A 27065-nucleotide genomic window follows, 5' to 3' on the forward strand; every position below is an offset into this window, starting at 1 on the left:
TATGCAAGCTATATAGATATATACATATATACATATTTATGTGTGTATACATATATATTTCAAATTTTTATTCAATATGTTTTCTTCACCAGTTCCACTAAAATCCTTAAGTTTCCCCAAACTAGACAATAATAATAAAATAAAATAAGAAACTATAGCTTCATTGTGATAACCATAGTGGCATTTTCCTCCCCAGAAATATACAAAAACTTAACCAAAAGAAGACAAAGGGCAATAAATGGGCAAAAGAAGCACTAGAATGACTGAAGATAAGATACATCTAGATTACAATGTGCTTGTGCTCAAAAGTAGCAGAGAATTCCCCTGAAAAAGATACAGAGAAAATAGAAAGCTACCAGTGTTGAACTTAGAAGCCCCACATAGTGACAGTAACAAACAACGTGATAAACAGCAGAATTTCTCATTGCTGCAATGGGGATAGCCCAAGAATAAGAATCCAGAGTACTCAGGGCAAATCAAAGCTGAACAATCTACACAAAAATACATCAAAGGGATAGATCTTGGCCACAGCACAATGCTATCATTTTTTTAACTAAAGCAAGAGTAATGAAAACATCAAATAAAACATCTATCACCATTAAAATATGTATATGTGTATATATACATCACATACACATATTTATACATTTTAGATGTACATATGCTATGTATAGATGTATGTGTGTGTGTGTGTGTGTATAGATGTTTGTATGTTGCTAATATAATACTATAACATCTGAAAGGAGAGATTCAAGGGGGAGAGGATTGATTTTTCACAAAGATTATATGAATATCAAGAAGAAATAAAGTAAAAAAAATAATTATTTTAAAACTCTAGAGGAGTGATTTAGAAAGAAAATAGGTAGCTTAGAAGAAAAAAGCCATAAACTCCACCAGTCAAGAAAAAGAATATCTGAAAATAAGAATGATCAATTACTCTATTAACATCAAGAATACTAGAACAAAATGAAAAATAAAGAAAACCTAAGAAAATATTAGTTTTCTGATATCAAAAACCAGTAAAATGGAAAACTGGCCAAAGAAATATCCTGAAAATCACAATTTTAAAAAAAAATCTGGACATTATATTTCAAGAAATTGTAGATGAAAACATACCAGATCTGATAGAACTAATGGGTAAAGAGAGAACAAATATACTCAGCACTTCCTAAAAGAAAAATCCTCAAAGGTTTTTCCTAGCTAATTTCATAGCTAAAATTCTGAGCTCCCAGGGTACAAGGGAAAAAACGGCAAAAAAGATTGCAAATATCTAGAAAAGAACAATTCAAGTAAGAAGGAAGACAATCAAGATTTGTAAGACCTGGAAGTTTCTACAAAATGTTAGGAGAAGAACAGTAGGTGATATAATGGATAGAGCTCCAGCCCTGAAATCAGGAGGACCTGAGTTCAAATCTGCCTCAGACACTTAACACTTCCTAGCTGTGTGACCTTGGGCAAGTCACACTTAACCCTAATTGCCTCAGCAAAAAAAAAAAAAAAAAAAAATTAGGAGAGCAACAAAATACACTAGAAAGCAAAATATATAAAACAAAAATAAATTATTTTGCAATATGCATTACTATGGAATAAATGTAATCATATAGGGGAGTGAACTTTTAATTTTTATTTTGATAATTATTAATTATTAGTAATTTATACTACCATGATATTTATGTTATTATATTTGTGTTATTATAATGTGGTTAATATTATATAATTTGTAATATTATAATTATTCATTTTAATAATTTCTTCTGAAAATACCAGAGCTGAATAAGAACTTTGAAATTCAAATAGAAGAATCCAGAAAAACCTAGAAAGGTAAATTCATTTGAACAGTTGGAAAGAAATGTATGAAAATGTATTACAAACATTCTAACGGAAGAGACGAAACATATCCTTTTAGAACCTTATATTTTCAAAGTCAGATAAGGGGGAAAAAATCAAGACATATTTAGGATAGATTGGTTCAGTTCTGAGAGTTTAAAGAGACAAAGAAGAGGTTAGGGTAAAATTAAGAAATATAGTAGAGTACAAAAATGGAAAAGGAAGCTTTCTATTTCTCTTAAAGTGAATGAGAAAATTGTGGTTATTTCTCTGCTTTTCAAGAAGACCAATGACATCACATGGGTGATGACTCATATGCAGCTTAGATTTAACTGAGACAGAGTTGCACAAAGTCATCAGCCTTATTTCCTTATCCAGAGACAGCAAAATCCAATTGTCTGACAAAAATCAAGATGACTGACAATAGCCTATGATGCAGCTCATGACCTTAGCATCTTCAGTATCTTCACACTGCACACCATTTGCTTCATCCACTTTCATAGCTGTTGAAACAAATTGTTCTCATTCACCCACCCTCTTGGGGAAATCTTCATATGCTTAACACACCAATAGGTTTGAGTCCTATTGGTTACCCTCAACTTGGTTTAATAGCTATGGCCTCCTTAAACTTTTTCTATTCATGATTTATTTTCACAATCCCCATATTAGATTACAAGACTCTTTATAAAGTCACAGCCCAGTTAAGAAGCTACAATTTAGTTAGATGGCTTTACTGGTGTGTGGTTCCTATACATGTTGCAGCTTCTCAGAGTCACAGGCAATAGTTGGATGACAGATAGACTCCAAAAGTGGATGAGCAATCCTGAAAACAAGCCCTCCAAAAGCCCTCACATCAGAAGTTGCTAGTCTTCCCTCCCCCCAAAATGAGAAGAATATACAATGAAAAAGGGATGAACCTAATTTTAATCAGACAAAAGAGAATTAAATAAGCACATTAGTGTAGAAATACATAAAACTCAATAGGAAGGAAAAAGTTTGGATGTGAGGACAGTTAACAGTGAGGAAAATACCAGTAGGAAATGGGTCTAAAGAAATCAAACTATTGTGAATTGGGAATAAAATGGGGGAAGACAAGAAGAAAATAACTAGAATCTAAGGAGGTACCTTGATTGCTTCTTAGACAATGAAGAATATCTGAACATAACAAATGTAATTGAATGATATGTTCTTTAAAAATGACTAAAGAAGATTTCAGAAAATTTGAAATAGTATGAATTGAAATAGACTAAAAGAAGCAGAATCAAGATAACAATTTATTTAAAAAAAAAAAACATTGTAAAGAAAAACAACTTTGTAAGGCAATTTTGATTATTTAAATAACTGACTCTAAGTTTCCAGGGTCCATTCCAGGGATGTGAAAAACACTTCCTGAGAAAAGTGTTTGCCACCAGGTAGAGAGACTACATATTTTTGGACATAGCCATTTTGCTCAGCTACATTCACTTATTTTTATTTTTGTTTTGTTTTGTTTTTAACTTTTTTTGTTTTAATTTATTTTTAATTAGCTGAGGGAAAGTGCAAGTTAACAATAGTGATGCCAATAAAAAAGATCATTGAAACTTTTTTTAATTCACAAAATACAACAACATAATGAAGGTCAGAAAGAAACACAAAAAAAGCCAAATAAATAAGAGTAATGCCAACTGAAAATAATATGTAGATTATATTGCTTTTAATTAAAAAAAAAAGCAAAGGAAAGAAGAGGTATGAAATAAAGAATACAATTTCATATGTAATATTTTTGTGTTATGTTATATATATGGAACTATTTTTCACATTTAAGTATAAAATTTAAAAAATTAAAAGATCAAATTCTACATTTTCTCAATATGCCATGATTTCTTATTATTTAAAATATTTGAGGAGAAACTATGGTATTCTTTAGGATACAATGCCATATATAAAAAACTAGGTTATAACTTTAGTGACAGTCATTCTGTTTTAATTACCTAAAGATGGCAGTTAGCAATGTGTGAACTTCAGTGACTTTATAAGCAGCAATATATTTTTATTTTGCATGTCACTTTTAGGCTATTTTAATCTAGATGCATTGAATATTTTATCACTTGAACTGATCTTTAAGTTTCATGAATCCATATCAGAAAGTCAACACTTTAAAATAAACCTAGCAGGTTTCATTCAACTTAACAGGGCAGAATAGCATAGTTTTATTGGAAACATTCTTATGTTCCTATTTTATTTGGAGCTGACCTAATTTCCAGCCTTGATTTCAAAGGTGGAAAAAAAAAAAACCCACAACAACTTTCTGCTCTATATATCTTTCAAATATTTCTGTTTGGTTACTCACACTATGTTATTTTCATACAGGAATCATTGTGTATACTTGGTTCAGTGTAGTGTGACACAAGGGGCAGCATGAAAGATTTTCCACCAATATCAAATGCCTTGGAGGGATTTGTAAGGTTTCACAATTTTATTCTGAACTTAAAGTGACATAGTGATATGGGAACCTGTCTCTGTTTATAAAGTGGATTTGAGGTGGAGAATCAAAAGAACAGAAAACTTTCCCTTCATACTTTCCTTCCTAACTATCCCTGATCATTCTTTTCATCTGTTCACCTTCTTCTCCCTTTGAAGATCAGGAAGAAAAGAAAGAAAAGAGAGACAAAATAAAAAGGAAAGTATGGGGGTGGGGGCAGAGATGAAAGAAAGAAGAGCCATGGAGAATATTTAGCATGCACTCCAAAGAAACAGGATAAAATTAAAGCCTTCTCAGATTGAACAGAAATATCATTCTACATCAACACTTCAAGCCCAGTACTAAATTTAACTAAAATGTTATTAAAATAAATAAGAAACTGGTTATAAAACCACAAAAAGCCTCAGATTCAAAAGTGATGCTTAGAATTTTGGTAAACAGAGAAGAAACTCCAATTAGTTTATCCAGTAATGAATTTGGGTTCCATTAATTTCAGAGGTTAGGGTAGAAGAATAATTTGTAACAAGAAGATACTAGGGTATGGAAAGAAAACTAACTTTATATTAATAAAATATTAATATATTAAGCGACAAGTTTGGTTGTCAATTATGGTTAATATTTTTTCATAATGCATAAATGTGAATCTGGACATGCAGATTAGCCACAATGATTTTTCAAAGGATCACTAAATATGTGTAATTTATATTACTATATATGTATAGTATATATATTACTATATGTAATAGTTATGAAATGCATTTTATCCTGATTAAGATTTTTGACTCAGTGGAACTAAACATGTTAATGTAGTGGTCTTTGATCAGGCTCTGATTCAAATCCCATTACTGAATGAAAATAATTTCCTGGGGTCAGCAGTTATAGTAAGAATTTAACTAGGGGGAAGATAAAAAACAAAGTTAGAGGAGGATTTAAAAAGAATCAGGAGAAAGAAGGTTATAAAAGATGACAAGTTACACAGACTATTGTACAAGCAATAAATAGGCTGACCTGGCAGCCAGAATTTAGAGAAAAAAATCAGGGAGGAGAATCATAACTCTCCTGACCATTTTAAATTTGTACCTAATCCTGGTGTCCCATAAGAGCCAGATAAGAGACAGAGGACTTGTGAAGAAAGAGGAAGTCATGAACAATCCATCTGCCCACTGCAACTGTTATTCAGTCTGACATTACATCATGGATCCGTGACTTATTTTGATGATTGTAACCATGCCTGCTAAATTAATTACATATATATGTATATATATATATATGATTGCACATACATGTATATGTGAACATGTATATATGTAAACTCTTTGCTTGTCTCGGATTAGTAATTTTCATTATCTAGATATCTGAGGTGGAGAAAACTTCCTTAACTTTCTATAATAGCTTAGTTAGATTCTTTTGTCCATAAAGTTATTGTAACCAATTTTCTTTTCAGTACTACAGTTATGGAAAATTTTGCATCTATTTGGCACATTAAATATTACTGCCCATGATTCTTATTAATGTCTTATCTCCCACTAAATAAACTTTTTTAAAAAGTTTAAAAAGAAAACTCTTTGAGGGAAGGAAAAATGTTTGATCCAAGCTCTGGTGTATTCCCTACCCCTGCTCTCATTTCTTAGCAGTTTATTTTGTGCACCATGGGTAATTAAAAGATGCCATTTAACATCTCTTAATGCAGCTACGAACCTATATTTCAAAGATTAGGTTACATAGGAAAACTGATGCAGTTTGGAATTTTCTTCCTCATCAGTTGAGCAATCAACTTTAAACTTGTGTAACTTCACATAGGAATATAAAGAATGATAGGCTGAAAATTATAATTTAATGTGCCAATGTTTGAAATGGATTATCATATTCCTCATATTTCTGTGAAAGGACACATTCATTATTCAGATTGGTGACCCATGCTTCAAAAATCCAGGTTCTGTTATGATGGACGTTTACTAAAGTAATTTTATACTATACTAGGAAAATGACTAAATAATGATATTTAGAACTGCTTAGAGACCAAATGGTCTAATCCCTCAGAGGAAATCAAAAGCAGAAAGATGGAGTCATTTGTCCAAAGTCACTTAACCCAGGTGGAGTAATTGTTAGAAATAGAATTGAAAGTCAGGTGTTTTGGTCCCGTGGTAGTGTTCATTTCATTGTATCACTCCGACTCTTTATCCCACTATGATATAGAGGGTGAAAAATTATAAAGATCAATGACCTGATATTTTGAGATAAATTATTCATAATGATGATCTAGATGAGATAATTTTTTCAAGCATTTGAAAAACAATCAAGTTTAAGATAAATTAGATTGATTTTGCTTCTCTTCAGAACACAGAGTTCAGAAACAAGTGAAATTCAACAACATTTATTAAGTTTCTACTATGTATAAAATACTGGGTTAGTCTCGTGAAGCAAAAATAAAAATATTATTCTGCCCTCAAGAATCTTTCGTGTCATTGGGAGTGGTGCCATGGAACATAACAATTTATTCACACATAGGTTTGAGGTAGATATGTGTTGGAATCCTTACTAACTGCTAACTAATTAGAGTTGATCTAATCTTACAAGAAGATGTTTTGGCCAGAACCTGAAACTAGGTACTAAGTAGAACTAATCAACACAAGGCTTGTGTTCACACCTTTACTCATTGGAGTTCAATGAGTTCATACATCCCTTGAAGCTCTTTGGGCCAGAGAGCACTATGGGAGAAAACCCATAATCCCTCTCTCTGGAAGGAGCATAAATAGGCCAATGGGCCAGTCGAAGAAGTTCTTCAGAGGAAGACGCTACAAGTCGAGATTTCACCGGAATGACATGAAGACTGGAGCTGGCTGGAGGCTGAAGAAAGCAGAGGCAGAGGCTGAAGGAGCAGACATTTGGATTTAAAGACATTTGGAGAGAGCTCTTGGAACCAAGCAGAGAGATAGGCCTCTAAGCTAACCGGGCTATATTGGAAATAATAAAAGATCTGAACTTTTATCACCTGGCTGCGTTTTGAGAAGAATAAGCTCACAACATTTTGGCGCCCAACGTGGGGCGCCAAAATGTTAGAGTTCAAATGTTGGAGTTTGTTCTTCTCAAAGCACAGCCGGTTTAGAGGCTTGGAGCCCTTCGGATGTCTCCAAATCCAAAGGGTCTGCTCCTTCAGCCTCTGCCTCTGCTTTCTTCAGCCTCCAGCCAGCTCCAGTCTTCATGTCATTCCGGTGAAATCTCGACTTGTAGCGTCTTCCTCTGAAGAACTTCTTCGACTGGCCCATTGGCCTATTTATGCTCCTTCCAGAGAGAGGGATTATGGGTTTTCTCCCATAGTGCTCTCTGGCCCAAAGAGCTTCAAGGGATGTATGAACTCATTGAACTCCAATGAGTAAAGGTGTGAACACAAGCCTTGTGTTGATTAGTTCTACTTAGTACCTAGTTTCAGGTTCTGGCCAAAACATCTTCTTGTAAGATTAGATCAACTCTAATTAGTTAGCAGTTAGTAAGGATTCCAACATCTCCCCCTTTCTTTTGTTTTAAAACATAGGGGGGTTCTGAGGGGGTAAAGGGGGAGATGTTGGAATCCTTACTAACTGCTAAGTAATTAGAGTTGATCTAATCTTACAAGAAGTTGTTTTGGCCAGAACCTGAAACAAGGTACTAAGTAGAACTAATCAAGACAAGGCTTGTGTTCCCACCTTTACTCAAGGGAGTCCACACCTTAAAGCTCTTTGGGCCAGAGAGCACTATGGGAGAAAACCCATAATCCCATTCTCTTAGAAGGTTCACATATAAGGCGAGACAGCCATTCCAGAATACATTTTTTCCTCTTGGCTGGCTGATCGCGCTAGACTCGAAAGGAACGACTCTTGTGCAGAGAACACTTTAACGGATTTCAGTGGAGCTACACCAGAAGCCCTCTCTCCGCGTCAAGTTGGTGGCTGGGCTCCCCAGAAGGAGATAAGAGAGACCTTCCATCTCTGTCTTGGTTGGAGGCTGAAGAAAGCAGAGTCAGAGGCTGAAGGACAGAACCTTTGGATTTGGAGACATCCGAAGGGCTCCAAGCCTCTAAACCGGCTGTGCTTTGAGAAGAACAAACTCCAACATTTGAACTCTAACAGATATGGATACCTTATTAGGATAGGTGAAAAAGAAACTCAAGGTCTTTCAATACAAATTTAATAATTTTGCATTTTATTTTAGCAGTAGAGAGAACTACTAAACATTTATTTTGGTGAAAGAGGGCAATTGGTCTGAACTATATTTTAGAAAAATCAATTTAATATTTGTTTCCAAAATAAGGGGGGAGAGACTGACCAATTAATAGATTATTACAATAATAAGATATCATTCAATTAACAAGCATTCATTAATCATTAACTACATGCTTGATACTGTGCTAGGTTGCTAGAACTGCAAAGACAAAAGCAAATCAGTCACTAAACTCAAGGAGCTCATATTTTATTGGGTAGGAAGATGGGGAGAAAGATGTAACCAGAAATACTGTAAATTCAAATTGAATTAAATTACTTTGGAGGTTCCTTCTATGTTTTTTGGTCTACAGAGATTGAATTAATCAAATAATTAACAAATTGCTACAAAAACTATTTTAGTAGGATCACTTCACAGACTTAAAAACAACAGATGGACCAGAATTTGAAAGTACCTTGAAGTCCCAAGCTGTATCAATTGCAGGACAAATATATTTTATTTCTATGTACAATTATAATATATGTTTATAATTATGTGAATTTATAGTTGTTATTGTTTTTTAGTCGTTTAAGTCATTTTTCATGACCCATCTGGGATTTTTCTTGGCAAGGATATTGGAGTGATAACTAGTGTCAGAAGCCAAATGTAAACTCAGATCTTCCTTGCATCCACTGAATAGTATAATAAAGATTATTTTTTTAATGTATTCTTTGATGCAATTGGTCCTTGCAATGTTAAATCATGAGCTTTCAGATATAGTCCATAACAATGGAGCTAAGATAATTAAAATATTCTTGACAAATGTATTTCAACTCTCTTTAAAAAACAAACAAACTTGTTATGGTGGTTTGGGTAGCTGGGTGACTAAACAGATAAGAGTAGTAGGCCTGGAGTCAGGAAGACCTGAGTTCAAATTGGGCCTTACATACTCCTTAGCTGTGTTGACCCTAGGCAAGACACTTATTTTGTTTTAATATATTACACCAGACAAGGAAACAGCAAACCATTCAGTTCATTTGCCAAGAAAACTCCATATGGGGTCACAAAGAGTCAGAAATGATACAAACAACTACATAATCAAAACAACATGGTGGTATAGAATGGATTGGTTTAATTACTAATCATTCAGTTGGTAAAATAGCCAGAAATAGTATATTGGCTGTCCTCAAGCTGATACTAAGATTTTACATAGATAATGAATTAGTATTTTCTATGATTTAAGGCAACAGAAATGTTCTCTCTTTCTGAAACTATACAGTTCCACTATTAAAATGGAAGGAAGAAATCATACTACTACTTAAGATAACTCAAACAGTAATATGTTTCCTATATGGTCAATTTAGACAAAAGTGTTTTATTTTGGTTTTGTACTACATTATACAGAAAATTTCCTCAATTTTCTATATTACTTCATTCATTTAGCATATACATAGTCTACATCTCTGAGAGGCACATCTAGATTTCATATTAAACCTGTCTTATAATAAGATGATTTAATTAGAACATGTATAATTCAATTTGCTTATTTTTGTGAGACAGGTAGGATTAAGTGACTTGCTGGTAGTCACACAGCTAGAAAGATTAAGTATCTGAGGTTGGATTTGAACTCAGGTCCTCCTGACTTCAAGGCTGGTGTTCTATCTAATGCACCATCTACCTGCGCCAATTCAATTTGATTTTTGAAGTGCATACTGTGAAAAAAATATTATATTAGTTAAGGAAAAAAAGAAAAGTGATCCTATTTGTAAACTTAGCTCAAACTTTAACATTTTTTATGACCCCCCATAAAGATGTCCTGGCCTATCAACCATGTTACAGAAAAGTAAGTGAAATCTATTTTTAATTTCAAATTATTATTATTGTCTTTTAGAATACCTTCACAAATTTTAATCATATTCAGATATGGGGATTGAAAAATCAGAAGTTTTATCTATTAAAATTCATATCCCCTGTCCCTGTTCTTTAACAGCTGTTGGCAAGAGAGGCTAGCACAGAATTTCTCATATAAATTTTTTAATAATCTATGCCTAACACTTTTTTAACACCAGGCTTTAAAAAAAATAAAGGGACTTTATAAGACACAGGATACAGTATTCATAAAAATAATCAACAAGCAATTTTGTTAACCAAATATGTTTAAAGTTGAAACATGAAGTCCAGAAGAGTATGTATACTTTCACCAAAAAGAAAATATTTTCCATATACGAATATCTATTACAAATCATTTGTAATTAACTAGAAAATCATGATACACAGAAAGCCTTAGAGTATACCAAAGAAATAAAGAATAAACTGTAGCAGTCTGTGGATATCAGGGTGCAAGGAGAACTTATTTTTTTTAAATGCATTTCAAATTTATAGGCATTTTTTAGAAAATCATTTTAATAAAACTTAGGTAAAAGCTAAGGGTATGTAATTCATCTGAATCTAGCTCAATTATAAACATATATACAATGTAGAGTTTACTCAAATGAGGTGTAAAATGCTTTAAATGCAAGGAATTCTGTGCAATGCTCTTTTAAAATATTATTTTCTTTTATATACTTCTCTTCTACATTATACTTATTTATAATATACATGGCATACATTCAGTGCCAGTTGAGGGTTTTGTAAAAATAATTATAAAACTCTACAATGTATTTTTATTTAAACTAAAATATAATAATACTTTTAATGATCACTAAAATTGACATGGCACAAACACTTTGCAAAGTGCTTTACACATTACATCACAGGATTTCTAGAAAATGTACAAAATATCATGTAGACAGATTCTAATTAGTGAGATGTAAATTTGTTAGCTCCTCAATGGAACTACCTTTATTTGTTTCTACTATGCTTTTAAGAAGTAGCATAGCCACCTTAAAGTAAAAGCATAATAAAACCATTGATAAATACAACAATCTTTCCCACCCACCCAGGCACTTGTTATTTAACCAATTAATTTCCAAAATGAGAATGAGTGAAACTTCTGGCAGATGTCCAACAATATCTTCTTCCTAGGGAACTCATCACTTCCACTAACAGGAATGAGTACCCTGGAGGGCTTGGAAAGCAGAGCCAATTTTCCACTATGGCATAGGACATGGAAAGATCAGGCACTATATGGAACTTATTGTTGATTCTATCTTACTATATTATTAAATGGTAGATAGCTCAATGAACTTGAGATGCCCAGAAAGTTCTTTACCAATGCAACATTCAGCTAGCTATGATTTCAAAGAGAAGTCTATGCAATTGGCTGAGAGTCTAAGAGATTACATGACTTCCTCAGTATTTCATAAATAACAAAGGTCAACAGCAAGAAATGAAAACAGATTTTCATTAATTCACTCTATCCATGATTCCATAATCTCTCTCCACTCTAAATACTATAGGGACAAAACTATTCACTATACTCTTTTATTACGTGCACCCATAATACATAGAGCTTAAAAAATGCAAAGATAGATTTCCCAAGGTACATTTCCTGAAGAATAAGTATAAATGTTAAAAGTTGCTAGTTCCCCATAGTTGCAACCTCATTTTTTATTTCTCCTGATGGGTTTAATATTATATAACATATATCTCTTTTCTCTTTCTTTATTTTTTATCTGAACCCATCTCTTTAAAACACTTTCTTTCAATATATATAAAACACTGTTTAACTTCCCTTTCATTAGCTATCAAAGCACTTTATCTGAAATGGAACTCCTACCTCAAATTATTTGTGCTGGCCACTAGCTGGTCAGCTGCAAACTATCTATAGAAACAATCAGAGGCACAATGGGATCCCTGGTCTCTTGAATTCTAGATTATAAATGTAGACAGTAGAGTAAAAATTATACTTGTGGTCCAAGTATGTCTCTGTTTAAACTTTGAGCTTTACTTAAGAGTGAAATCATATTGACATTTGTAAAGCCTGGTACAGGCTGAATGAAGATTTAAGCACTAGATACATTTAAAGGTTTAATTTTTAATATAGCCTACAGTAATAATTATCCTGGAACAAAGGGATAAATCTCAGTAGCAAAGTAAAATCAATAAGATTCTGAAAGTCACCAAGTTATTACTTGGTCACTTGTTGGGATAGGCTATTCAAGAGATATTTCTTTATGAGGATTATCATGGTTAAATCACAATTTTGAAATATTAGTTATATCCAAAATTTTACCTTTTTCAATTTGATAACTCCTTCCTGTGTGTCTTCATCTGTCATGATGTCAAACAAGTTTCCCCCATCTCCCGGAACAATGTTGTATTCAATTTCTGCATTTTTCCCAAAATCTGGGTCCACAGCTCTGATTCTTCCAATAGCTGAGCCAACTAGAGAAGACTCTGGTACTTTTAGATGAAAAATACCTGATAAAATGTACATAGTAATTCATGTTAGAAAGTAAAATATAATAGAGTACATAGTAAGAAAATCAGTCTCTAAATTAAAGTTTGTGAGAAAGATATCAAGATAAGAAAATATCAGCACTCCAGAAATTACACACACACACACACACACACACACACACACACACACACACACACACGGAGTAATCAAGAAGAAAAGATATTTTGCTGTCACTGCAAAGGTTATCATAAGTACTAAGTACTTATCTGTTTCTATAACTCTGGCTCTTGAATTCCTAAAAGGAGGTATTAGACACCAACAGAGCTTTTAAAAATAAAGTCAATTTGACCAAATATCATTATGTTAATTGCATCCAGGTGTCCCAGTCAGTCAAATAGCATTTAAGGGTCTACCATGTACCAGGCATTGTATTAAGGTAAATATGGACAAGGCACCTTAGAGAACTCCATCTCAAAAATATAAATAGAAGGCTAGAGAAAATGATTAAAAGTTAAATTTGTCAAATTAAAATCTATTCCCTAGTGCTGTTGTGTCTTCACCCTGAAGCACATACAAATGTTGTTTTCATATATGATTTAAAATGTTAGTTTTAGCTTTTTATACTTATTTCTTTCAAACAGTATAATCAGATAAGTGGGAATTGGAGAAAGATACTTAAAAGTAAAAAGAGTATATTGTTTATCACAAGCATGTTTTTTAACTAAAGTTCGAATGTATAGTCCTTGCTTCAAAGTTGCATTATCTTCATCAGAATTAATAAAAATTTCATTAATAGCTTTCCCAAATGCTAAAATGGAATGCAATGTTAAATCACAGACACGAGGTGGCGCTCCAACAGAGCTAAAATTTTACCTATACTAAGGATTTGTAAAACAACCACAAAGACCCATATAATCTTTTGAGTATTAATACAACATACAATTTTATAATGACTTCAAAATTCAATAAAACATATCATTTAGGTGATTTTCTATGGAAATATATAATATACCTTGATAAAATGTCCTCCCCTCCCACTCTATCTCTCCATTAAATGATCTGATCAAAGCAAAATAAAAGAGAAAGAATTCCACATATATGTTAAACCCTTTGCATCAGTACAAGTTATTGCTATTGGTCAGTGGAAAGAAAAGAAAAGAAAAGGAAGAAAAACAATTCATGGGAACCTTCTTGTTTTTTAATGAGAATAGTCTACCTTGAAAACACAATCAATATTTTTGTTGTGCAGAACAACCTTACCTCCAGAAACTCCACTAGAATTTGTCATATAGATCAAGTATTACCAACTCTACAAACTACCAGACCCTTGATGGAAGACTTAATTCTGAGGTGACTTAATTGTTAGTGAGTCTGTCTAGAACCTATATATTTTGATAAGAACCTGAATTCTGATTCTCTACTATAGGCTTACCTTCCAATCTGCTCAAAGTCTATACATTAATCCCCCTAAAGATTAATGATTATATGTCTGAGTTCTTTTAATGATGAACTTACTTTTATTCTCTTATACACTCCCTATTCCAATGATCCTAATCAAATCTCCCTATCATATAAATCTTGATTCCCATCCCTTTCTGCCTCACATCTTATTCCCAATTTCTCCTTTATCAACCCCCCTCTTCCCCAATATTCCCTTCATAATCATCCCATTGTTTCTACCATGCTCTCTGGAATTCCTGTTCCCTAGATAACAAAGCTGGTTTCATCTTTTTTCCCCCTTTCTTTTTTTCTGACTCCAATTTCCTTACTTTCACTGAGCTCTGATTCCTTATTGATGATAGCATTGCTGGCCACCTTTTCCAGTACCAGCTGACCTTTCACTCTCATACTACTTTTTAATTGTAGTGAGGAACTTAGGTATTCCAAACTTTTTCTCTCTTCAAACCTCTTATGTCTTTTCCTACCCATATTCTCTCTGCTAAGAATTTTTCTTCATATTTCACTGCAAAAAATTTAGATTGTTTGCTGAGACCTCATCTCAAATTTTTCAAATACGTTCTCTATCTACTCCTATTTCACATAAAGGGGTGACCCTTCTTTTTGTCATGGGGAAAATCTTTCTATAAATACAATCTTGACTGTTCTCTCTTCTCCATAGATTAACCTCTCTATCAACTTTCCTCTCACATAATTTTTAATTTCTTCCTGCCTAGTAATTATATCCCAGCTACCTAAGAAAACATATCTAATCTTGTGGGGGGAAAAAAGCCATCCATTTACACTAGCTCTTACCCTATATATTCCTATCTTTTATGGACAAAACTCCTTAATAAGGACTGCTACAATAAGATTCTCTGATTTTTTTTTCTCATTCTCTTCTTAATGATATGCAATCTAGTTTCTGATCTCATCTTCAACTTAACTTACTCGCTCCAATGTTTCCGATGATCTCTTAATTGCTAAATATAATAGCTTTTTCTCAGTCACCATTCTTTTTGGTTTTTCTGTACACTTTTATAGTGAATTTCACTCTCTTCTGGATATGCCTTCTCTAGGTTTTCATATTGGTACCACATCCCAATTCTCTTCCTATCATTATAACCATTTTTTCTAACTCCTTTGCTGAATATCTATTCATGTTGTGCTTCTTAATCCTAAGGCTCTGTTTTGAGTTCTCTTCTCTTTTTACTCCATACTATTTCAAAGGTAGTCTCATCATCTTCTAAGAGTTAGGTTGTCATCTTTATTTCAGATGATTCTTATATCTATCCCTAACCTCACTCTCCATTCTTGTATCTCCATCTGCCTATTGGACAGTTTGAATTTGATGTCTCCTATACATATTAAATTTAACATATTTGAAATGAAATTCATTATATTGATCCCCAAACTGTCCTTTATTCATAATTTCCATATTATTGTTATGGATACCATCACCCTCCTAGTCAACTAGACTCACAATCCAAAGATCATCTCCTTAACTACTCTCTCTCATTCTTGCCTGTGTAATCAGTTGCTGAGTGATGGAAAATTCTATCTTTATAATCCTCTTTTCTCACTCTGCCACCATCCTGATAGAGATGCTTATCACCTTATGCCTAGACTATTCCAATAGCCTTCTAGTTGGTCTTCTTTATTTCAAACCTCTTTGTATTATAGTTCATCTTCCATTAAGCTGTCAAAGTAGTCTTCCTTTTACACAAGCCTGCTCATGTATACCTCAAGTCAGTAAACTCCAGTGGTTCTCTTTTAAAAATATAAAATACTCTTCTTAGTCTTTAAATATCTTCCTCTCCTAACCCTTCTCTGCCTTTTTAGTTTTCTTATCTCTTACTCCCTTAAATATATTTTACATTCCAGTGATAATACAATTCTTCCTGCTGTTTCTTTTACAAGACAATTTTTTCCTAGCAGACATTGCTATTGTTTTTCTATGAATCTTTATTACTTAGTACAATTCCTGGCACAGAGATGTTCAATAATATTTTTGATCATTTTGTACCCTGCCAATAATATAGTCTCAATCAGGTACATGCTGCATTGTGGATGCCCAAATCTTGATCCTAAGGGGATGGGATGATTCTAGGTTCCAGGATGTGATTATATATAAATATAATGTAAACTGAGAGGATATGTTATACATTTTTAGAATTCTTCTGAACATTCTGAAGGTTCATTGATTTGGACTCTTTCCTTCCTGGTAGAGATGGAAACCCTGAGAAGTTGGTGAAAGAAGAAAGAATTCAAATTTTTGTCAATCAGCTTTGATTTCCTCATCAAGCTTTGAGTCCCCCTGAGGAACTCGTCAGAGCCAGTTCTCTTTAGGAGACTTCCAGCGTTGAAAGTCATTGATTGCTTTGGGATTCTAGTTCTGAGATAAAAGATGAAACAACCCACTTAAGGTTGGGCGGGTGGAGGAAGGGATAGACATGAGTAGAGCAGGGAGTTTCCCTCATGTTCATTTCAGTTTGCTACACTAGAGATTAGGGGGCAATACCCCTTGAGTGAGATCATGGACACTCTTTGGGTTGTGTTATCTCTCTCCTAATGAAAGTGTTCCTTCTCTCTGCATTGTCTGGTATAAATTCTACTATGTATAACTTCTCTGATTTTTATTTGCTGTGATTTGGACAAGTATGGGATAAATACACATTCATTATGTGTATTCATTTTGGAACTGGTATTTAGTGGAGAGAAAAAAAGGTTAAACCTTGAATATAGAATGTGGGTTCCTGATTCTTCTTATGAATGACAAAGTTTGATAGAAGCTGATCATATCCCCCAGACTAATAATGCTTAAGGAAGTAAAATATATACATTTAGTTTGGTAGTTTTTCTTTCTAAGGAAAGCAGAGGAGCCAGGTCCCAATTTTCTGTTTCCTCTCCTGTTAGGAATAAAAGTCTCTTTTGCAGAGAAGAGGGAGGGAGGGCTACCAATATAGCCATTTGTAGCTACCAATTAAGCCATAAAAAGACAAAATCTACACTACAAATGGTATTATTACTTTATTATCCTACAAATATAAAATTCTTGAAAGTTAAAAATCCATTCCAATCCAGCAAACACTTGCTATGTGCTAGGCCTTGGGAGAAGCAAAGACAAAAATCAAGGGAAACTAACCTCTGCTTTTAAGGAAGACTAGTGGAGAGAGGTGCAGTATTCATCAAATAAATTTGAGCTCAAGATTATAGGGAGCCTAATAACTAAGGAAATGAATGGAAAATGTAAAGTATTTAGTAAACTCCTATTGCATGCCAGATACCTTATTAAATAGTGGAATTACAAATAAAAAGATGCATAATCTCTGCCCTTGGAATCTATATCTTAATAGAGGAAATTACAGACATGGGCTGGGGTAGAGGTGGGGGCTAAGAAAGAGGGCAATGGCTAATTTGGAAGATGGCTCAGAAGTTAAACTTTAAGAAAGCTAGATATTCTAAGATGAGGAAGGACTAGTTTCTAGCTATAGAGCATTTGTGATTATGCAAAAGGAAAGAAACAAAAGACTAAGATGGGTAGGGAGGAGAAAGATAATTCAACTGGAAGGGAAATAATGCTTATTAAGCTAGAAAGATTGGTTTTCTATCCTTTGGCAATTAGCTTTATTTTCCAAACACAGTAAGAGCTTAATAAATGTATCTTATGCTTAGATAACACTTATTTTCTTAAGTTTAGAAGGCTAAGATAAAAAACAGAACAATAGATACCCCATATCCCATAAAATAAGTAATCTAAGGTAGTCATTTATTCCATTAGTTTAGCCTAAAAAGGTTGCTTAGAAACTTTTTTCACTGATTTCTCTCCTTTCAAAGTGACAAACAGAGTGTTTGTACTTAAAGAACAATTTATAAGGCCAACACAAAGAAATATCAATTCAGACTAACTCTAACCATTTCTTTGAAATGTTTCAGTGACAGATTAAAGAAGAATTTTCAAAGTAGTAAGCATAAAGTAGATCCACAAATCCCATTACAGGTTAATAAGACTCAGAGACTTCTCTTAGGGTTGAGTGACTTATACTGCCCAGCAAAATTTGACTCTGGAACACACCAGTGCCATGTCCCAAAGAAACATTTATAGCTAACAAGACTGAAACAGTGCTTCCCAATTTATTTCTTTTGTGAGCTTAGGTTGCAGCTGACATAAAACACAGAAATACATAGTTCTAGATTTTCTGGTTTTTTGAAGGTAAATATTTTTTAGCAAGGAGGAAGACACTAAAATTCATTAAGATGAGCATTTTTCAATAAAATATTGAAGGTGGTTGTAAAGTCTACAGAATATGGAACAAGTCAGAGAAACTATACATTACTCATGTCAGATTGTTTAGGATATATCAATTTATTTCCAACGACTTGGCATTTTATCATTCCTAGAAATTCAAATGCAATAAAGCTAGGGTCATTCAGATTAATTCAAAACTGAAGTAATCTCCAGATCTGTCATGGACTCATCATTTATGATGTACTGCATAATTACATTGCTTTCATCTGCCCAGGGTTTACCATTGATGTCTATGATACATCTTAATGATGTAATCTGTACAACACAGATTAAAAAATAAAAGAGGTGACAAGAAATCATATTGATATACTTGAAAATTCAGGGAAAGGAGATGATTGGTAGTTGTAGGAAATGGTTTTACTTTTTTGTTCTTTTGTTTTTCATGGATGGAGAAATATAAAGTAATTGAGAAAAATAAAAACCAAAGATTAGTGAGTTTTTGATCCTAGTTTTTGTTTTCAGATATCACTAATTGACCCCCAAATATGTAATTTTCAGATTATTCTATGAAATGACCATACAGAATAAACTTATGAGCATATATTGATGTTCAGTTATATCTGATTCCTTGTGATCCTGTGAACTATACTGTCCATGGTGTTGTTGTTATTGTTGTTGATTTTTTCCCAAAGATACTGGAATGGTTTGCAATTTCCCTTCTCCAGCTGAATAAGAAAAACACAATTTATATAACTAATAAATATCTAAAATCTTCATGATTCCAGACAGTGCTCTATTTATCCAGCCACCTAGCTATCTACAGTAATTAGCTTGTACAAATGAGCTAATAAAATATTTAACCTAACTTTCATTCAAATCAATAAGCAATATTATATTATAGAAATTAGTGCATCTCTTCATGAAATTTATCTATACATTCAGAGTGATGGAAAGCATTTATTTCATATGTCAGCATATCAAATGTCAGCATATCATATGCTGACACTTATTCTTTATCAAAGTCTAATTTCAATTCTTCTTTGTAATGAAATATGACAATTAGAATAGGTAGGTTCTAATGTAAATTATCTGACTGAGACTACTGGAACCTCATGCATGCATTGTCTTAAGATTAGTCTATGATCTGAAATATATTCAGTCACTTAACCAACTGAAATAGAAACATAATAAACCAGGTAATAGATCATGTAATAAAAATTTTTGACCAACTCATGAAACTTTACACTAAAAAACAGAATTTATTAAATGTTCATCAATGGGGAGAGTATGAGCCCAGATGGAATTATATATTCTTTAAAACATTAAAATGTAAATATTTAAAGATCTTTGGAAGGTGGCAAGCCAAGATGCTATGATTTTTCAAAGACTTAAAATTAAAAAGAAATAAAAACTTGGAAAAACATTAAGCAGAATATTTTTTGAGGAAGAGCTATTATTTTACATTTGAAATTAGGTGATGGGAAGAAGGAAAATTCTCCATTTAACTTCATGGAAAAACTATGCTTTTAATTTCAATCTTATTTTTTTTAATAATGTATTTGCTAGACTTAAAGATGGAGAGTAAGACTGCAGTATGATTTAAATGTTTTTGACTGTAGTATGATTTAAATGTTTTTAATTTATTAAAGGTATACTTGGGCACATATAATGAACTTGTTAAATTTCAAAATTACTAAAGAATGGTATCATGTAGTAATTTTTTTTGGTTTGTTTTTCCCCTAAGATGAAAAAGTATGGAAACTGAAGACCTAATGCTTTCTTCCCTCCCTCTTATACAAAGTTTGTTATAATGTACAATTATTAATAAATATGTAAATAGTATTTCCCATAGGTTAGGTACATTTGAATATATTAGAATGTTTACCTGGGGGAATGGCAAAGGAAATCTGACTTTGGTGAAACAATGAGGGGGCCAACTGACAGAGTTAGAGACTTCAATTCTCACTTAAAGTTTTTTGTCACTTCTTGAAAGTTGTACTGTTGAAGAGTAAAAAGAGTTGGTAGTTGAATAACTTATTCTGTGCCTTATTTTTTAAAATGCCTGAAGCTATAGACATTTTCAATAACCACAAATTAAGGCACGAAGAATGTACTCACTTGGTACAAGCATTCTGATAACAAAGTAGAGCTTCCAGCAGAATTTTGGTCATGCATACTAAACATGTACAGCAAACCTTACCCCATAGTGAGTCAGGGCAAGAGAATGGTACTCTTGATGATTCCTACATGTTCCTGGGTCAGAAAATCTTTTTGGAAGTAGAATTTGGCATCTTAGAACTAATTTTCCTTATACAGTAAAACTCATCACCTCCAAAGAGGTTTTCATGCCCTGAACAGGGTTTTGTTAATTAATCATGGCAATGAATATTTATTGAGTATCCATGAAACACTTTGCACATTAATAACATGAATTCTATAAAACCCTAGTTGAAAACTTAACAATTTTTTTTAATGCATCCAGCCAAAATTACAGATTTGTTACCCAAATGCAATCCGGTGGGTGAGGGGCAGTAGTCTCATAATACCCTGTTAACATTGCTGCGGAGGAAGTGTCACTTAACATAAATATCCTATAATATTCAACCTATAGATAGTTGAATATAGCAAAATTGTTAATATTTTCCAACTAAAACTGCATTTTTCTCTATATTAGGTACTCCAATTATCTTATACCCCATTGACAATATGGTAGTAACATTTCTGGACACCTCAGAATAATGTTTTAAATATTTAAAATAAAATATACAATATTATGAGGATGCCAAAAGGTAAGAAAAATAAAGATGTAATCTATTTTTTTCTATCCATAAAAATTCTATCCTAAAGTCTATCCAGAAACACCTTGGAGATCCATGGAGTCCAAGTTAAGAACTCTTCCATAAATCCAATTGCCAATTTATAAATAACATATAAAAGTAAAATGTATCTCTCTCATAAACTCCTCCTACTCCAAAATGATTCCTGGGAAATATCATGTTTATTTTGAGAGTGGGGGAAAGAGCATAGATAAGTAGAATTTTGACAATCTTAGTTCAGAGAAAAGGGTGTAGATAGACACAAAAAAGTTGTTCTTGAGGAATAATGTCAATAGGTTCCACCAAAAATATTCACAAACATTTCCTTAAGTTTCACATTTAAGAAAAATTCTACATATCGTAGAATATTTTTTGATTTATTAGCATCTTCATATAAAAATGTCTTACAAAGGTTTTGGGTTTTTTTTTTTGTTTCCTTTTCTTCTTTTTACTTAGAAGCTAGATAACATGATAGAGCACCATACCTGGAGTAATGAAGATCTGAATTAAAATTGAATTTTGACATTTACTAGCTGTGTGACCTTGGATAAGGTCTGCTTGCTTAGTTACCTTATCTGAAAAATGGAAACAATAATAGCACCTATCTTCCAATGCTATTGTGAAGATAAATGAAATAAGTTTTTTAAAGTAAAAGGAGAAAAATAAATGCTTGCTAGTTGAAAAAAATATATACATATATACATATGTGTGTGTGTGTTTTAAATCCTCAGGTAGAATTAAGAAGCCTCTTAATCTTCACATTCACATGCATAAAGTCATTCTATTGGCAAGCTGAATCTACTTCAACATCTGGCAAAAATAACCTGGCAGATAGCAAAAAGCACTTTGAAAAATAAAGCAGGATGGTACAAAGACAAGATGGCAGAAGAGAGGCAACTGAGATGAACTCTCTACATTTTCTTACAAAAAACTTTAAAATAACTCCTCAGATCAAATTTTGGATTAGCAAAGTCAACAAAAGCTTAGGGTAAGACATTTTTGCAAGCTTAGAAAACTTAGGGAGATTGGCAAAATAAGTTTTTGACACAGAGGTGAAGATTGTCTAGAGTTCACAGGCACAGAAATAGCCCACAGTAGCCACACCAGAAAAAAAATTGAGGAGCACTCAGTTAAGAGATAGTAAGGGATCAGACAATTTGCCAGAAAGAAATTAAAGGGGATCTTTTGATGACACTGGGCATAGCTGGCACTGATTGGCAACTCTACTACCCATAGGCAGTTCTGGGCCCAAGTTGGTGAGCAGAGACAAGTACAGGGGTCAGTCAGAAGAAGCCCAAGTCACTGTTCCATGGAAAAAAAGAAAACTAGTACTTTTGTTTTCAGAGGAACAGGAACACCAGAGCACAAGCCAATAAAGTAGTGATCAGATCTCTCTGAGGATGAAAAAAAGAGACAGAGAAGGAAAAAGAAGAAAGAAGCAAAAGAAAGAAGAAGGAAGAGAAGGAGAAGGAAGAAGAAGAAAACAAGGAGGAAGAGGAAGAATAAGAGGAGTAGGAGGAGGAGGAAGAGGAAGAAGAGAGGAAATAACAATAATAACATTGCCCAACTCACACTGGCCTAATGGTAAAAGAGGCACAAAAATTCACTGAATAAAAGAATTCCTGAAACAGCAAAATAAGGCAAATGAGAAAAGAGTTACAAATTTTTACTGGATAAAAGAATTCCTTAAAAATTAGACTTGGGCAAGTGGAAGCTAGTGACTCAATGAGATGTAAGAAACAATAAAACAAAGTCAAAGTAATGAAAAATAGAAGGAAATGTGAAGTATTTCACAAGAAAAAATAATTGACCTAGAAAATAAATCAAGGAATGATATACTTGGATAGCTGAAAGCCATGACCAAGGAAAAAAACCTAGACATTGTATTTCAAGAAATTATCTAATAAAGCTTTTTGATATATGAGATCTAGAGGGTAAAATAAAAACTGAAAGAACATACCAATCACCTCTTGAAAGAGATATCAAAATAAAAACTTTCAGTAATATTATAGCCAAAGCCCAGAGCTCCTAAGATAAAGAGAAAATACTTCAAAATAAACCAGGAAAAAAAACAATAAAACTATTCAAATATTGTAGAGCCAGCATCAGGATAAGAGAGGATCTAGCAGTATCTACATTAAAGGAACAGAGGGTTTAAAATATATTCCAGAAGGCAAAAGAACTAGAATTAAACCCAGAATAATCTACCTGACAAAATTGAATATAATCCTTCAGGAGGAAAATGGATATTCAGTAAAAATAGAGTATTTTTGAGCATTCTTAATGAAAAGAACCAAGCCGAATTTTTAAAAAAATGATATTCGGACACAAGACTCAAGAGAAGGATGAAAAAGATAACATGAAAGAGGTGTCAATTTGTAAGACTCTCAAGAGAGTTAAGCTATTTACATTCTTATATAGAATGATGTATGTCCTAAGAACTTTATTAAAAGGAGTTTACTTAGAGAGGATGGATATGTCAATTAATTGGAATGATTTAAAAAACAACATAATGAATGGATGAAAAAGAGAGATGCTCTGAGAAAAGGGAAAGGAAGAGAGGGAATTTTATCACATAAAAAACACACAAGGAAAAGGATTTACAATGGAGGGGAAAATCAATTGTGGGCTGGGCAATAGTTGAACTTCATTCACATCAGAATTGGTTAGAAGAGGGAAGAATTTATGTACACATTCAATTAGTTATAGAAATGTAATTTACCCAATAAGAAATAAGAGGGAAAGAGGACAAGAAAGAGAGGGAGTGGTAAAAAAGCAATTCATTAAAGGAGGTGTTGGTTAGAAGCAAAATAGTCATTTGAGAAACCACAGAATAAAAGGAGAGAAAAAAAAGAAGAAACAGAAGAAAATGAGATGGACTCAAATAAACAGCAACCACAATTGTGAATGTGAATAGCATGAGCTTGCGCATAAAACTCAAACAAATTGCAGAATGAGTTAGAAACCATTTTTTTTTAAATCATAAAATAAAAAAATAGATATAGGCTATCACTTATCTTTAATCTATGTGTGTCTCTCTGCTTCAAGTTAAATGACTTGAGAAGATTCTTTTAAGACTTTGCTAATATTCTCTAGAGCTAAAGTAAAGTGTTTCCACTTCCCAAAAATTCTTGGGAATCCCCAAATCCTTTTTTAAAAAAAGAAAGTCATTTTAATTATTCTTTTTTTTTTTTTTTTGGTCCTTAGTCAATATTTTTTGCCAATTGTTTCTTCCTCTAAAAGGTCTAGTATACTTTACTTTTTCTCTCCATTCCCCAAAACAAATCTTTATTAATTTGGGACAAGATTAAATTATTTTTTCCTATTTTGGAATAAGATTCTGTGTTTTGGTTCCTTGCCCATTGAATTAACTCCATACTCTTTTCTTAGACATATTACTTTTACCTAGTTAGAAATTAAAGAGGGAAAAAAAAAGATGGCATAAACTTAATAATTATATAACAAAAAGCATTTCTCTAATAGTTATATTGTAGGCTTTGCTACATTTTTAGCTTCTGCTGCTTTTCTTACATGAAAGTAGGACAGCATTTCTTCTAGCTCTTAGGGGCTTATATTTATTTTTTTAGGTCATTGAACAAGGAATTCTGTGTGCATATAAGAAGTCATTGAAATGCTATTCAATCCTTGGGTATACTTTCACTTCATTACATTTTCAAACAACCAAAATTATTCGATATATATATATGTCAATGGACATTAAAATAAATTCCTTAAGTGCAAATTGTTTTATTTTCTATTTATACCTTCTCTCTGTGATTTTATGACTTCCCATGTCTTTATCATCTCTATAACAATAATTCCCAAACCAATGTATTCAGTCTTTTAAGTCACTCTTCTGAGAATGTATCACTAGATGTCTGCTGGACATTTTTACTTGGATGTCCCATGCTCATTCATATCTCAATATTTCTAAAATAAACATTATTTTTGAATCCTAAATCTATTCTTCCTCAAAATGTCTATTTTTCTTAAGGATCAATATCTTATTAGTCACTTAGAATTGCAATATCAGCATTATCTTCAGCTTTTTCTTTTCTGTCACTTTCCTCATATCCTATCAGCTACCTAGTATTTTTTATTAATTCTAACTCTACATCATTCTTCCTATTCATGCTTTCTTGATAAGTAAGGGAGAATGAAGGAGAAAAGGAATATTTTTCCAACTATATGCCACAGAGCCCTAGGCAGTATGATAATAATAAGCACATTACAAATATTATCCCATTTGATCATCACACAACTTAATTCAAGCCTCATTACTTTTCACTTGGACTACTGTAATAACTACTTAATTGGTCTTTCTTCCTGCATCTAATCACTCCAATTACTCACCTCACATCCACACAGTTACCAAAACAATGTTTTTGAAGCACAGGTCAGATTGTTTTGATCCCAAACTTGAAAATATCTATTGTTCACCTTAATTCATTGAAGATAAATTGCACCTTTTTCCACTTTTAATAATTTGGGTGCAATCAACCTTTCCAGACTTATTGTGTATTATTTCCCACAATACAAACTTCTTATCCTAGCTCAGGATTCTATCTCCTGCCTTCATCCCTTCATGCAGTCTTTTGCTCCCAATGTCTAGTAATAGAATCCCCCTTCATTTCTATTCCTTAGTGTGTTTATATGTCTTCAAGATTCAGATCACAATTCAGTGTCTTTTGGTCTTACTTCCTTAATGCCTACACATTTACGCAGAGAAGATGTTTAGATTAGTTGATCAGTGGAATAGGTTAGGTTCAAAAGATAAAATAGTCAACTATAGCAATCTAGTGTTTGATAAACCCAAAGATCCTAACTTTTGGGATAAGTTCATTATTTGACAAAAACTGCTGGAATAACTGGAAATTAGTATGGCAGAAATTAGGCATGGACTCACACTTAAACACTGTATATCCCAAGGTAAAATCAAAATGGGTCCATGATTTAGGCATAAAGAACGAGATTATAAATAAATTAGAGGAACAGAGAATAGTTTATCTCTCAGACTTGTGGAGGAGGAGGAAGAAATTTATGATCAAAGATGAACTAGAAACCATTATTGATAACAAAATAGAAATTTTTGATTACATCAAATTAAAAAGTCTTTGTACAAACAAAACTAATGCAAACAAGATTAGAAGGGAAGCAACAAACTGGGAAAACATCTTCACAGTTAAAGGTTCTGATAAAGGCCTCATTTCCAAAATATATAGAGAATTGACTCTAAGAAATCAAGCCATTCTCCAATTGATAAATGATCAATGGATATGAACAATTTTCAGATGATGAAATTGAAACTATTTCCACTCATATGAAAGAGTGTTCCAAATCACCATTGATCAGAGAAATGCAAATTAAGACAACTCTAAGATATCACTACACACCTATCTGATTGGCTAAGATGACAGGAAAAAATAATGATGAATGTTGGAGGGGATGTGGGAAAACTGGGAGACTGATGCATTGTTGGTGGAGTTGTGAACGAATCCAACCATTCTGGAGAGCAATCTGGAATTATGCCTCAAAAGTTATCAAATTGTGCATACCTTTGATCCAGCAGTGCTTCTACTGAGCTTATACCCCAAAGAGATATTAAAGAAGGGAAAGGGACTTGTAAATGGCACATGTCAAAATGTTTGTGGCAGCCCTGTTTGTAGTGGCTAGAACCTGGAAATTGAATGGATGCCCATCAATTGGAGAATGGTTGGGTAAATTGTGGTATATGAATGTTATGGAATATTATTGTTC

The 27065-nt window shown here is 32.9% G+C and overlaps 1 protein-coding gene across 2 annotated transcripts in view; it reads right to left on the bottom strand.

The window, feature by feature from the left end:
• CDH12 (cadherin 12) overlaps positions 1–27065 on the bottom strand; it is a 969321-nt gene that overhangs the window by 74600 nt on the left and 867656 nt on the right. For both annotated transcript variants that reach the window (XM_051969878.1, XM_051969879.1), the window contains one exon: positions 12639–12826. In XM_051969878.1, coding sequence (XP_051825838.1) covers positions 12639–12826 — 188 coding nt within the window. The remainder of the gene's footprint in view (positions 1–12638; positions 12827–27065) is intronic.

Source organism: Antechinus flavipes, chromosome 1 (genome assembly GCF_016432865.1).
Source record: "Antechinus flavipes isolate AdamAnt ecotype Samford, QLD, Australia chromosome 1, AdamAnt_v2, whole genome shotgun sequence".
NCBI lineage: Eukaryota > Metazoa > Chordata > Mammalia > Dasyuromorphia > Dasyuridae > Antechinus > Antechinus flavipes.